General features: G+C 34.6%; 2 protein-coding genes and 1 long non-coding RNA gene across 4 annotated transcripts; 1 reads left to right on the forward strand and 2 right to left on the reverse strand.

Moving 5' to 3' along the window:
- Positions 1–912: 912 nt before the first annotated feature.
- On the reverse strand, positions 913–4371 carry LOC111788125. Its single transcript, XM_023668340.1, has 5 exons — positions 4104–4371; positions 3365–3832; positions 1981–3268; positions 1743–1889; positions 913–1661 (listed from the first exon to the last, which is right to left on the reverse strand). The coding sequence occupies exons 2-5, from the start codon at positions 3416–3418 to the stop codon at positions 1144–1146; spliced, it is 2007 nt and encodes a 668-aa protein (XP_023524108.1). The 5' UTR covers positions 3419–3832; positions 4104–4371; the 3' UTR covers positions 913–1143.
- Positions 4372–7588: 3217 nt separating this feature from the next.
- Positions 7589–10582, forward strand: LOC111788268 (14-3-3 protein 7-like). Of its 2 annotated transcripts, XM_023668579.1 has the most exons (7): positions 7590–7788; positions 8325–8631; positions 8962–9049; positions 9179–9288; positions 9774–9919; positions 10180–10214; positions 10387–10582. In XM_023668579.1, the coding sequence occupies exons 1-7, from the start codon at positions 7722–7724 to the stop codon at positions 10390–10392; spliced, it is 759 nt and encodes a 252-aa protein (XP_023524347.1). In that variant the 5' UTR covers positions 7590–7721; the 3' UTR covers positions 10393–10582. The 2 variants fall into 2 exon arrangements, with proteins under 2 accessions (XP_023524346.1, XP_023524347.1); XM_023668578.1 differs by having other exon boundaries at positions 7589–7788; positions 10180–10582.
- On the reverse strand, positions 10332–12043 carry LOC111788355. The gene is made up of 2 exons (XR_002814150.1): positions 11094–12043; positions 10332–11061 (listed from the first exon to the last, which is right to left on the reverse strand). It is a non-coding gene; the product is annotated as an uncharacterized LOC111788355 (long non-coding RNA).
- Between the last annotated feature and the right edge of the window lie 295 nt (positions 12044–12338).

The raw sequence follows: 12338 nt of genomic DNA on the forward strand, positions 1-12338 counted from the left end.
GAGGCAAAATCTAAATTTCTAAAAAAAAAAAAAAAAAAAAGAACAAAAAGAGAGAGGGAGAGAGAGAGAGGAGAGAGAAAGAAGAAAAGAAGGAGAAGGAGGAGGGAGGACATAAATATGATACGAGCACACCACAATAGCAGCTTTATATTTTATTATATATAGAAGAAGCCGTAAGGCCAAAAATAGGAAATCATGTAATTATGCAAAAAATGAGCACAGAAGAGGGAATTGTAGGATTTGATTAGAGATTTGCATCATTCTTAAGCAGTTCCTGAAATGTTGTTGTTATTATATTAATATATTATATATTACATCAAATCAATGTGATCAACAATAAGCTCCTCATGTTTTGCTTTACCCATTCATTTAAAATCATTTCTGGAATTTCATTTCTTCTTTCCTTCTCTGCTTCCTAATAATATGGAAATATTTAGTACCCTACTCTTTTTTTTTTTTTTTTTTTAATTATTATTATTATTATTATTTTAGCACTAATGCTTGCTTCAGAAGTTGATAGATTATTCAGCTTCTTCTTAATGCTTTTGAAGAAGTTGATTAATCAATATTTTAAATATACATTTTCATTGTCTAAAAGTTCATTAAGTTTTAAAATAATTTGAAAATCCTAACCGCTAAATTTGTAATTCTAAAAAGTTTACTTCTGGTCACCGACCTTAACTCACCAAGAGTATAGGAAGAAGCGTGACAAAGCCCGAAAGTCATACCTACACTACATACCTACACTACGACCTAGCTCGTCCAATCCAAATCCAACTGCATCTCTCACTTCGAGCGCATACCCGATAGGGCATAAAGTTGCTCGATCGATGGATTGCTATTTTCAAAATGCCGTATCGTCACATGTGATTTGGATTTACAAAGTTCATGGAAGGGTTGATGGAGGGAAGATTTATATGACAATGTAATATGATTATTCCATCAAGAAAAACAATGTTCAAATCACTAAAAAGGAAAAAAGGGACTCACAAACCACAAGACAAACGTAGTTTTATGAAGGAGAAAAACAGGACACAAAATATGAAATGGCTGAAAAGGTGAGAATAGAAGAACACAAAACAAAACAGAACAGAACAGAACAGGTGAATGTTGTTGTGGTATCTCAGCGGAAGGGGCAAAGTGTTAACGAGATGAAGCCAACCCCAGAGAAGAAGGGCGTGGGGTTGGCGCTTTTGATCTGTGCCTGCCTTTGTGTGCAGCAACACTTGCAGTGCTGCTCCTCCGCCCACTGAGAGAAGACGATGCAATCATCTGGCTTGTTTTCCTTGATGATCTTCTGCGAGAATTCCAACTACTGTTCCCTCCTAGTGCTGCTTTAGCAATGCTATCGGTCGCTGCTTCTCGAGCTCTCTGTGCTTTGATGGCCTGCTTGTTTAGATAAACAAGGTTTGGAAGAAGGCCAATAACGGCCTTGCGAAGCTGCTCATCACTCATGTTGCTTTGAATTGGATTTCCCAACAGATTAAGAGCTTGAAGAGAGTTATAGTTGGCTACAAGTTGGCCCAGAGCTTTGGTTGTTGAAATCTTGTTGAAGCTCAGGTCGAGTACAGTGAGCTTCAAGAGTCGATGTAGTCCCTCGACATCACTAATCTTGTTGCCAGCGAGATGAAGTTCCTTGATAATCGCACAATTTGACAGCCCTGATGCAGTTGAACAAATTGCACACTCAGAATAATAACCAGAAATGGACACAGTTCTACACTAAGTTTTCCAAACAGTACCATGTCCTATGCGAGAAATGCGATTGTAACTCAGGTCGAGGATTCGAAGACGTGTTAATTCTTTGAGTCCTTCAATGGCGCTGATCTTGTTCCTGGACAAGTTAAGAGTGTGCAGCCCCTTGGGCAGTGATCCAGAGTTGATGTGAACTGGAAACCAAGCAGCCATGTTAGTAGTGGCAAGAACAATAAGGAAAAGACAAGTAACCAGAACATAACTTGAACAAAAACGGATTCTTACCTATGAGGTTGCCGGACAAATTGACAGATCTAAGACCGGATAGGTGTGAGATTGTGGGTATGGCTTTTAAGCCAATACCAGAGATGTGAGCCACGGTCGAGGAAGAATTCAGAGATTGGATGACGCTATTCGCGTGCAAAATCTCTTCTGTAAGATTGGGTTCCCCACGTCGAGCTGTGTGACTTGCAGTTCTCTCGGGACATGGCGGGGAGAAAGTATCTTCATCGTTGTCATCTCTAATGTAGTCGATCGAAAGACGTGGCTCAATTTGAAGATCCTTTACCCACTCATCCACTCTTCTTAGGGAAGATGATTCTGCTGAAAATGCAACCCACTGGTTTTGTGGCCACAAGCCAGAGACTCCATTACACAAGCTCTCCTGATTCTGATCCTCAACTTTACTGTTACTCGGGTCATTGGTCCAGGTTTCCTCTGCAAATGATCCAGGCGATTCCATCATACTTTTCCCCACAGCTCTGTTCGGCTCGAGATTATCCGAACAATACCCGCCTTGCTGGTTGAAAGCAGAGCTAGTAGGAGCAGCAGCCTTGGTAGTCCACGGCTTTTGCAGGTTTCTATGGCTCCACAGGAACAACTTCCACCACAACCTTCGACTTCTGGAAGGCAGAATCTGGCTCGAAGAACGCTTCTTCAACATCACTTTATCAGCACTGCGATGGGTCATAATAGATTCCGGACTGCCCGGTTCGACATAGTTCCACATTTTGTCAGCCAATTCTTGCAGTTTCTCAAAAGACTGAGATTTTGAAGGGGGCATCTGATGAGATAGATCTCTAAGCACATCCCTGGTTTCCAGATTAGAGCAGGAGCGTTTAAGTTTAGGTGATGCCCAACATACTGCCTTACCAATTCCAGGATCACTAACATGTCCAGTTTGGATCGCATCAGCCCCTTCTCCACCTTCAACGACGGTATTATCAAATTGTTTTTCCAACGAAGTAGAAAATCGAAACTCGAATTCTTCTCCACAGGTGTCTTGAGCAGCGAGATCAAAGTCAGAAAGGTTCCTCTTGATGGAGTTGTCGTCACGCTCATCTTCCCCTTCATATGCAGCTTCTACTGCTCCTCCTCCTCCTACAGGATTCTCATTGTTCGTTTCCTTAACATCCAGCTTAGAATTATTCTCAGATGGGTACAGAATTGCAACGTCCATGGTCGATGACTTCGCTTCTCCATCTTGAAAAGATTCCTCAGTGTGATGGATACTGACTTGCAAGGTCTTCGTCAAACTATTCAATTCAGCAGGCATTTGCGATTCTAAACCATCCTGCAACCATAGAGTAAAGTGTATATATATATTGAGCAAACCCCCAGAATTTTTTTTGACAAGCAACTAAGATATGAATAGCGAAAGAAGACATACCTTGGCTTTCTTCTTCTTCCCTGATCGAACGGAGAAGCAATTGAATTTTGCCATACGTTCAATTTTAGAAAGATAAATAATAAAAATAACTCTACAGATCCGAATGATAGTTCTACGTTTCGGTTCTTGTTAGTATCCTTTTCCCACGAACTATCCCTTCCGCCTGGCCCTATCAACACTTTTCTTGAATTAATGGCTCCAATGCTCACATCGCTAACGATGTTGATAGATCAATACAATTTTGTTTTCAAAACAAGAACGATCGGATTGACATTAGCCGTAATCGATTGGAAGACGTCGAACCAGCAGAAAACAGCAATCGAACGACGCCCATGGACCAGAAAATCCACGAAAAGGACCAATACTACAGAGCGATTGAGACGAAATCACTTCGGTGTCGGCCAGAGTTGTAAACGAGGCAGCTTCTCCTTAGAAGCTTCACAAAAATTTTCTCGAAGATAAAAAAACCTAATCACATAAACAAAACAAACCAGAATAAGAAAACCTCCCAAACCCTAAACCATAAAAGAAAGCAAATCCCATTCCCAAATCCACACGAATCAAACAATAACGTTCTGTAATTCAACACCAATAACAAAAAAAAAACATAGCTAAATCGGGTAAACAGAAACAGTAATCAAAGGAACGGCCTAGGTTCATTTCGGAAACTGAAACATGAAAAAGGAATCTCTCTGAATTGAACGCAAGAAAGAGAATCAAATTGATAAATGGAAAGTACCTTTTGGCAATGGATTGCTCCAGATTTACCTCGATTGAACCCTCAAAATGAATCTGATTAATCGCTTTCGCTGTAGCAGTACGAGAACACAGTGCTCTCCACTCACAAATCAACAATGAAGAGAGAGAGAGAGAGAGAAAGTAAGAGAGGAGAGAGAAACAAGGTGTGAAATGAAGAAAGCTAATGGCGGGTGCTACGGATTTATAGAGGAGGGCGTTACAGTCGTAAAGAGCTCTCGAAGTTACAGAGGAGAGAGAAAGAAAGACGCGCAAGGAACACGGCTTCCCCTTCTTTCCTTACAAATTATTTGTTTAATTACATCCAATTTAATTTTACAATATTTCTATTTTTATTTTCAATAAATTAAATCCATTTTTATTTTTTAAAAATTATTTAAAAATTATGACGTCACCATATACTCATTTCGAATCCCTCCAACCATCCAAGGCCACTGGCTATCGATTGCCCAGTCACCCTCTATAACTATTTTCAACCATGTTACGACTGAGAGTGACTGGTCACAGTGTTTTAAGTACAATTTTAAACCTATTAATTCGTAGAATTAAATACTTATTTATAAAATATTTAAAATAAAAATTTTAATTAAATTAAAAGGTAATCCAAAAAAACCCTTAATCAATTAATCAACAACTTATTCCAAACAAAAATAATTAAAAAAAATAACCGCTCAACAACAACCTTATTATAAAATAAATATCGATTAATTAAAAATTTATAATTTAAAAAATATATTAAATAATCTATATGGTCTGATAATATATAAAATTATTTATGAGAGTTTTATAAGGGATTAGATTTAATATTCAATTAAATACAAAATTTGTAAATTAATCATATTTTTCTTTGCCAGCCAATATGACGTGGAATATTTGTTTTATATGGCTATGATGCCACATGGGTCGAATATCAGTCAGGGCCCACACAATCTGTGGGGACCATCTCATTGTCTGCCGTCCGATCAGTCTGCGTCCTCATATGTCCACGTGTAAGAATCATATTTTGCGCTGACCTTTAATAACCGGAAGAGATTAAAAAATAAATCAAAACGACGTCACCGTCCGTCGTACAAATTAAGACGTACGGCGATTTCTGTTGCCTCTTTTTGTTTTTTTCTGCTTTTCAAATTTGTTGCTTTTTATTCCCTTTTTACCCTTTAATTTCGCTTCCTTAATTATTTTTTTATAGAATTTATTATACTTAAATATAATTAGGGTAATATTTTAACAATTTTAAAAATTAATATTATTTTCCTATTTAAAATTCACTTATTTAACAAAATTTAATAATTTTTAATAATAATGTGAATATATTTTAAGAATTTATAGACGAAAAGCTAATAATGGCTAATTTTTAATATAAAAATTAACAATAAATTAATTAATAATCATTTAAAAATATAGAGATTGAAATTGACGGAATGGTATTTTAATTAAAAACTAATAAAATTTAAAGCCTTGGAAATAATAATGGGGAATTCGAATTTAGCGATTAAACGAGCGACACGTGGAAGGCCGAACAGCCATACACGAACACGACCGTGGTGGGCCATATCAAGTCGGTCCACCCTGTCATCGTGCCGTCCACGTGGTCCTTGAAAGCAATTCAATTGAAAGGGAAGTGTTTATTAGGGAAAAAAAAATTAAATTTAAACTTCGTAAATAATTTATAACCTAATTAGAACATGGCTGATGGACAATTTCACCCTTACCCTTATACCAAATTAGAACATCTATAAGGGGTATAATAGTAATTAAGGTAGGGAGTAGATTAGTGGATGCTAATTAATTGTTTTTTGTCGAAAAGGTTAATGCTAATGTTAATTTTGTGTGGATAATATTAACCTGCATTAGGTTCTCCATTATAAAACAATTAAGGTTGTTGTGTTCTTTTTGACTATTTATTTTCGAAAATTATTATATAAATAAATAAATAAATAAAGACCTCATTAAATAACACTTTCAATTAAATTCTAAAATAACAAATTTATAAGTGTGTCGTTATTCTTGAAGATGCCATCATAGGCCAAAGGTTGCTATCAAATTATTTTTTAATTTTTATATAAAAAAATTATAAAACTTAGAATTTGAACTAAATAATATATGAAATTCAACGTTCAAAATGATTGATTTAATTTTTTAAATCAGTTAGTTCCTTCTATTCTCGTTGAATTTAATTTCTATTTAATAAGAAATTGTTTTGTTATAAATTTTTGAATTAATAAATTAATTAGATATGAAATTAACTTTGAAACTTAATTTTACACCCGATAAATTTACGAATTCAAATAAATGGTAAATAAGTTAATATTTTAATAGTTTAAATATTATTAACATTAGAAAAAAAAAAGTATTTTCTTTCAATTCATAAATTTTTATTAAAAAGAATTTTAAAATGTTTTGAATTGTATTTATTTATATAAAAAAAAAAAAAAAAAAAGTAAATGTGAAAGGGGTATAATGGTAATTAGGGAAATTAGGTGGAATAAAGATGACCCAACAAATTGATTAGCCACATGGACATAAAGTAGCGATTAACGGATAATAATTTATTGTTTTTGTCGAAAAGGTTAGCTTATAATTAATTATATTTATGTGTGGATGTTATAATCTTGAGTAGGCCCACACAACAACAAAAAAAACCTAGCTCAATAATGTCGAATTCATAAGATGTTTCATTTTTTTTATTATTATTTTAAAATAAAATTGATTCAAATTAAAATTGTAATTAATATAAAAAATTTGGATATACTTATCCGTAAAAATTATAATTTTAAAATAAATATAAATGGTATTAATATTATTTTTAAAATTTTATGGGTATTTTTTAAATATAATTCTAATAGTAAAAAGTTAAAAGTAAATGTAAAAGGTTATTTTTATAATGAATACAAATTTAGGACAGATGTGTATATATATATATATATATGGACAAAGAAATTGAGATATCCAAAATATTGGACCTAGCCCAAAAATAAAATAAAGTGAAATGTCGTTTGTACCCTTGATGGAGCCGACTCGTATTTCTAATTTATTTGACTTGAAATCACGTTTTAAAAAATTATTATTATTTCATTTAATATTGAATGTGACAGAGAGCATAGAAGCTTAAATAAACATTTTAAAATTAAAAAAATAAAGATGAAAAATGAAAAATGTTTGAATTTAAAATAAATAAAAAAAAGTAAAATCTTGAAATAAGGGAATAAGAAAAGAATTATGGTAAACTGTATGGTTAGGAAAGAACGGCAAAGCTGTGATTGTGACGTAATTCCAGTGGGGTCCACAAAAACATACCAATTCTTTCTTACATCACCCAGCCGTTACCTAACTCACGGTCAACGACGCGCCCCTTCCTGTCATGAACTTGATCCAACGGCTGATTTTACTTTAGATGCGCGCCAACTTCACACGTGTCAATAAAAGAGCTTTCGAAATTCAAGATGTCTTTAACTTGCTGTGATCGTACATAAAAAATTCAGTTCAACTCCCATGGCTAGAGTACAAGCCAAGTACAGAGCACCAAGGGCCAAGTTCTGCAGGCGGCAAGATCGAAGCTAAAACCTGAGTTTCAGTTTGGAGAGAAATAGAGAGAGACGCGATGGCGAAAGAGAGAGAACTGCTCGTTTACTGTGCTAGATTGGCAGAGCAGGCCGAGAGATATGAAGGTATGGTTTATCTGTAGAATTTAATTTCGTCATTCGTGGATTATTTGCTAATTCAATTGATTATTACTATGAACTTAGGGATTAGTGTTGTTTTGATTGTTTGAGACTGTAAATCCGCTATTAACGTGGTGTTTAATCACTTTTTGCTTTTGCGATTTTATTTAGAGGTCGTTGGAATCTGTCTGTCGTAATAATTATATCAAACGAAGCTTAACTATCGGGATTTGTTGGTTGTATGTCGGGGCATCTTTGCGCGTTAATCTAGAAAATCAATCTGGCTCAGAAATTACTGGTTACATTAAGGCATTTTCATTTTCTCATTGGCTGTTTACAATGTTCTTGTCGCAGCGCGGGAATAATTATATGAGAATTGTTTATGTTCATGGTTTCAAAATTGATTGGTTTGTGGAGATCAAAGATGGAGTGAAAATGTGGTCAATCAAGACCTCTTCCTCCATTCATTGTGTAATACTATTTTCACGCTTCATCTTTTGTATATACTGAATGGTTCGAATCATTATCTTTCCATGCTTCAGAGATGGTTGAGGAAATGAAGAAAATTGTGAAGTTAAACGTGGAATTGACAGTGGAAGAGAGAAATCTGCTTTCTGTTGGCTATAGGAATGTAATAGGAGCTAGACGAGCTTCATGGCGCATTTTGTCTTCAATTGAACAGAAGGAGATAACCAAACATAATGAGAAGGATGTGGAACGGATAATTGAGTATAGGCATCGGGTAGAAGATGAGCTCTCTAAAATATGCAGTGACACATTGTCAAATATTGACCAGCATCTCCTTCCAAGTTCATCAGCTGGAGAATCTATTGTATTCTACCATAAGATGTGAGATTCATGATGCTTTATTTTAACTGAAATGTAGAAATGATGAAATCTTTAGTATGCAGAACTTTGAACGGTTGGATATATGTTGTGGTAATATTGTTTGTTCATTACGAATAGGTTAGATTTCTAATCTTTATTTGCTTCATTAAGGGGATTTCACTCTACCTTTTTTGTTTGCAATAATCTATTGTTTGTTCTATTTGATACTCTCTCTAGAAGATAGATCCCATAAATCTGCAGTTTATATATTGATGTTGGTGCAATCCATATTCTTTCGTCAAATGATTATCATGGTTGTTACCATTTTTTCTTCTCGATCTTCTGCTACAGGAAAGGAGATTATTTTCGGTATTTGGCCGAGTTTAAATCTGGCGATGAGCGTAAACAAGTTGCAGAACAGTCATTAAAGGCTTATGAGGTAAGTCAGTTTCTTGTATTCCCGGAATAGCATTTTGTGTTGCTTTGTTATCTTTTCATTCCTTTTCCTATATCTATTTTTGTGTTCTAAAATTTCACAAATATGATATTAAATGTTTTCGTGTCGTAGGCTGCTTCGACTATTGCTAACTCTGATTTGCCTCCAACTCATCCTATAAGACTTGGCCTGGCTCTGAACTTCTCTGTTTTCTACTATGAGATTTTGAATTCCCCTGAAAGGTTAACATCTTTCCCTCACTTTTATTACGGAACATGGTAATTACTATAACAAAACGTTTCTTTTAGCTAGGAGTCACTTCCATTCCGAAAGTACAGAGCAAATGGGAAAGTTCAAGAATCCTATTTACACTCGTTTTACTTGTTTGGTCTTTATAAAAGGGAACCTTACTTGATCATAATACTATGAGATAATTTTCGAGGACTTTGCTGCACCAGTAAAGGAAGCAGTTTACCATCCTCCAACGTTTTGTTGAGGATTATTGAAAGGAGTAGACCCACGTTGGCTAATTGAGTGGTTGATCATTCATGGGTTTACAAGCAACGAATACTATCTCCATTAATATGAGGTTTTTTGGAGAAACCAAAAGGAAAGTCATGAAGAAACCAAAAGAAAAGTCATGAGAGCTTATGCTCTACAATATCATACCATTGTAGAGGGTCGCGTCTTCGGTTTTATTACTTTCAATAACATCGTATCCTTTCAGGGCTTGCCACCTTGCCCAGATCGCCTTTGATGAGGCCATTGCAGAACTTGGCAGTCTCAATGAAGATTCCTACAAGGACAGTTCCCTCATTTTGCAGCTTCTCAGGGACAATCTAACCCTGTGGACTTCCAATTTGCCAGACGAAGGTGGGGCAAATTCTTTATTTCTGTCTTTCTTTTGGTTCTACGTTGCTGTTTTACTCCATAACAATATAGTTTAAGCCATTGATCTTCTTGGTTTATAAGAATCAAATCAACATATATGCTGAATTCATATTCTGAAATAGTTATTCCAAAGTGTACCAATTGTCATTTGAATCTTGTTCAGTAGTATGAGTTAAACTTTCAATTAGAAACAGAGGTTTTTACTCAGCAGTGGATGACTTGATATTTGTTCAATTTGACAGGAGAGCAATCCAATGCCGATGAACTCTTGAAAGAGGTAAGTTAATCACTGTTTCAATTCTGTTAATATAAGAAAATCCCTGCAATGTTTGTGCACCTTAGGTATTTTGCATTCGATCAATACTTAACACATGGACCAGGACCAACCAATCAATCACTAACAACCATTCCTTTAAAAAGAAAACCACTAACAAACATTCTGATTGCAGAGTTAAGCAACATGCAACTTTGTTCCTGTGGTTGAAGTATTGAACAACGGTACATGCAGTAGTTATTAACTATTATTATTGGGGCATACTGATAGAACAATAGGGTTCACTGACAATTATTAGCTCTGTATTCTTTATATGTTTCAAACACAACACATGTGAATCTTTTTAAGAATGTGTTCTTGTTTGTTCTTTATTCTTAACTTGCCAACCTGTTTAATTTCCTTTACACCTCTGCTCCCGGGTACTACATTGATTTGTTCCTATTCCTAAGACTGATCATAACATTATAGTTAAACCACAAAACATTAGGGGAAAATATCTTCAGGACTTTTTGAAGGAAACTCAATGGTGGCCAATGACCTCTAGTTCACGTGGCTAGCTAATGATAGTTGATAGGGTAGGGTTTCCTACATCTGGTATGGCGGGCCTCAATCACATGATAGGAAAAGTAGCTTTAAATATTCAAAGTAGATTACATTTTTTAAAGATAAATGTAGAAGTATCTGGAAGTCTTTTTTTAGAAAGTAACCGGTTATTTTTATCAAAGAGATTAGACTTCCAATTATCTTAAGGAAAATTAAAATTTTAACTATTAAGGTTTAAAAGATCCTTCAGAACTTTAGAGAAAAATTATTGGTTCAACCCATATTGAATGATCAGGAAGGGCTGAACCTCTCTTGGTTGACCATCAAGAAGGGCTGAACCTCTCTTGGTTGACCGTTGAACGATCAAGAAGGGCTGGTCCTCTCTTGGTTGACCGATGGCTCTACTAATCTTCCCAAAAAATGCCCTCGGATTCTTTGTCGAGACTTTAAACATTGAATTTACTAATCTTTGTGACAAGTGTTCTATAAATTTATGATATACCTATAACTTAGAAGTCAAATGTTGTATTAAATATAGGTGATTTTTTTTTGTTTAATATACCATTGAAAGTTTGACGTCCTTTTGATTCTTAACAAAATTTTATTGACATTTTTCAACAATTAGTCACTAAATAGACCAAACTTTCAAATACTCATAATTTTTGTCGAGTGAAACCAAATTTTAGAAGAAAGAACATTGAATTTTTTTTTCAGAATTTCATATTAGTGTTTCCAAGTCTTGACGTTCCGTGGGGTTTTAAGTTAGAAATGTGTTTCCCAGAAAGGAAAATTAGCAGAAGAGGAAGAATTAAATTGAAAGCTAAAAAAGGGAGCTCCCCATCTCCCACTATTAAGCCCAAATTGGTAATTTCAAGAGAGTAATTAACGATTAAAAGAAGCTAACTTCACATAACCTCCGGAAAACGTAAAAAAAAAAAAATTAGGTTTTGGGTTTAGATTAACCATCAAACTAATGCTTTTTTTCAAAGAAAGCTATCTTAAACAATAAAATAACAAAATTTAAATTAATGTTAATTGGGATGGTTCAAACCCTAAACCTTGATTAAGCAAATTAAATAGATTTCTACAATATAACTTCATATAACTAGCTATTTATATCTCATAATTTCCCACCAAAAAAAAGAGTTAAAATCTCTTCTACCGATCTAATCAGAATCAGAAACCAATAGACTTAAAAGAAATAAATCAAAAAGAAAAAACCACTCTACGGAGATTAGAACAGAGATTAAATTTACCAAAAAAAAAAAAAAAAAAAAAAAAATAGCTTACGGAATTAATATACGCCTCCAGAACAAAGCCATTACAAGAAATCGATCGAAAGATCTCAGCACTTGTAGCCGAAAGGAGAGGCGATACATGAAATCAAACCACTTCTTGAAAACAAAATAAATAAAAAGAATTAAGAATTGTAGATGTTCGTAACCTACGAATCAACGATGCAATCCCAAAACGAAACCATAACGAGAGAAACTTTGAGCGCCAAGAAGCTGTTCATTCGGCAGTTCATGCTTGGAAATGCAAGCCGGTGATGAATTTATAGAGAGCTATTCGAACCCTAGACGA

This window comes from Cucurbita pepo, chromosome LG02 (assembly GCF_002806865.2).
Source record: "Cucurbita pepo subsp. pepo cultivar mu-cu-16 chromosome LG02, ASM280686v2, whole genome shotgun sequence".
In the NCBI taxonomy this organism is placed as follows: domain Eukaryota; kingdom Viridiplantae; phylum Streptophyta; class Magnoliopsida; order Cucurbitales; family Cucurbitaceae; genus Cucurbita; species Cucurbita pepo.

Bases quoted from the DNA above. Each gene is read 5' to 3' on its own strand.
- LOC111788125 (XM_023668340.1), bottom strand. From the start codon at position 3,418: ATGGCAAAATTCAATTGCTTCTCCGTTCGATCAGGGAAGAAGAAGAAA. The intron at 1,890-1,980 runs GTAAGAATCCGT...CTTGGTTTCCAG, and splicing joins TTTGTCCGGCAACCTCATAG to TTCACATCAACTCTGGATCA. The intron at 1,662-1,742 runs GTACTGTTTGGA...CAACTGCATCAG, and splicing joins CATTTCTCGCATAGGACATG to GGCTGTCAAATTGTGCGATT.
- LOC111788268 (XM_023668578.1), top strand. From the start codon at position 7,722: ATGGCGAAAGAGAGAGAACTGCTCGTTTACTGTGCTAGATTGGCAGAG. The intron at 9,050-9,178 runs GTAAGTCAGTTT...TTCGTGTCGTAG, and splicing joins AGTCATTAAAGGCTTATGAG to GCTGCTTCGACTATTGCTAA. The intron at 9,289-9,773 runs GTTAACATCTTT...GTATCCTTTCAG, and splicing joins ATTTTGAATTCCCCTGAAAG to GGCTTGCCACCTTGCCCAGA.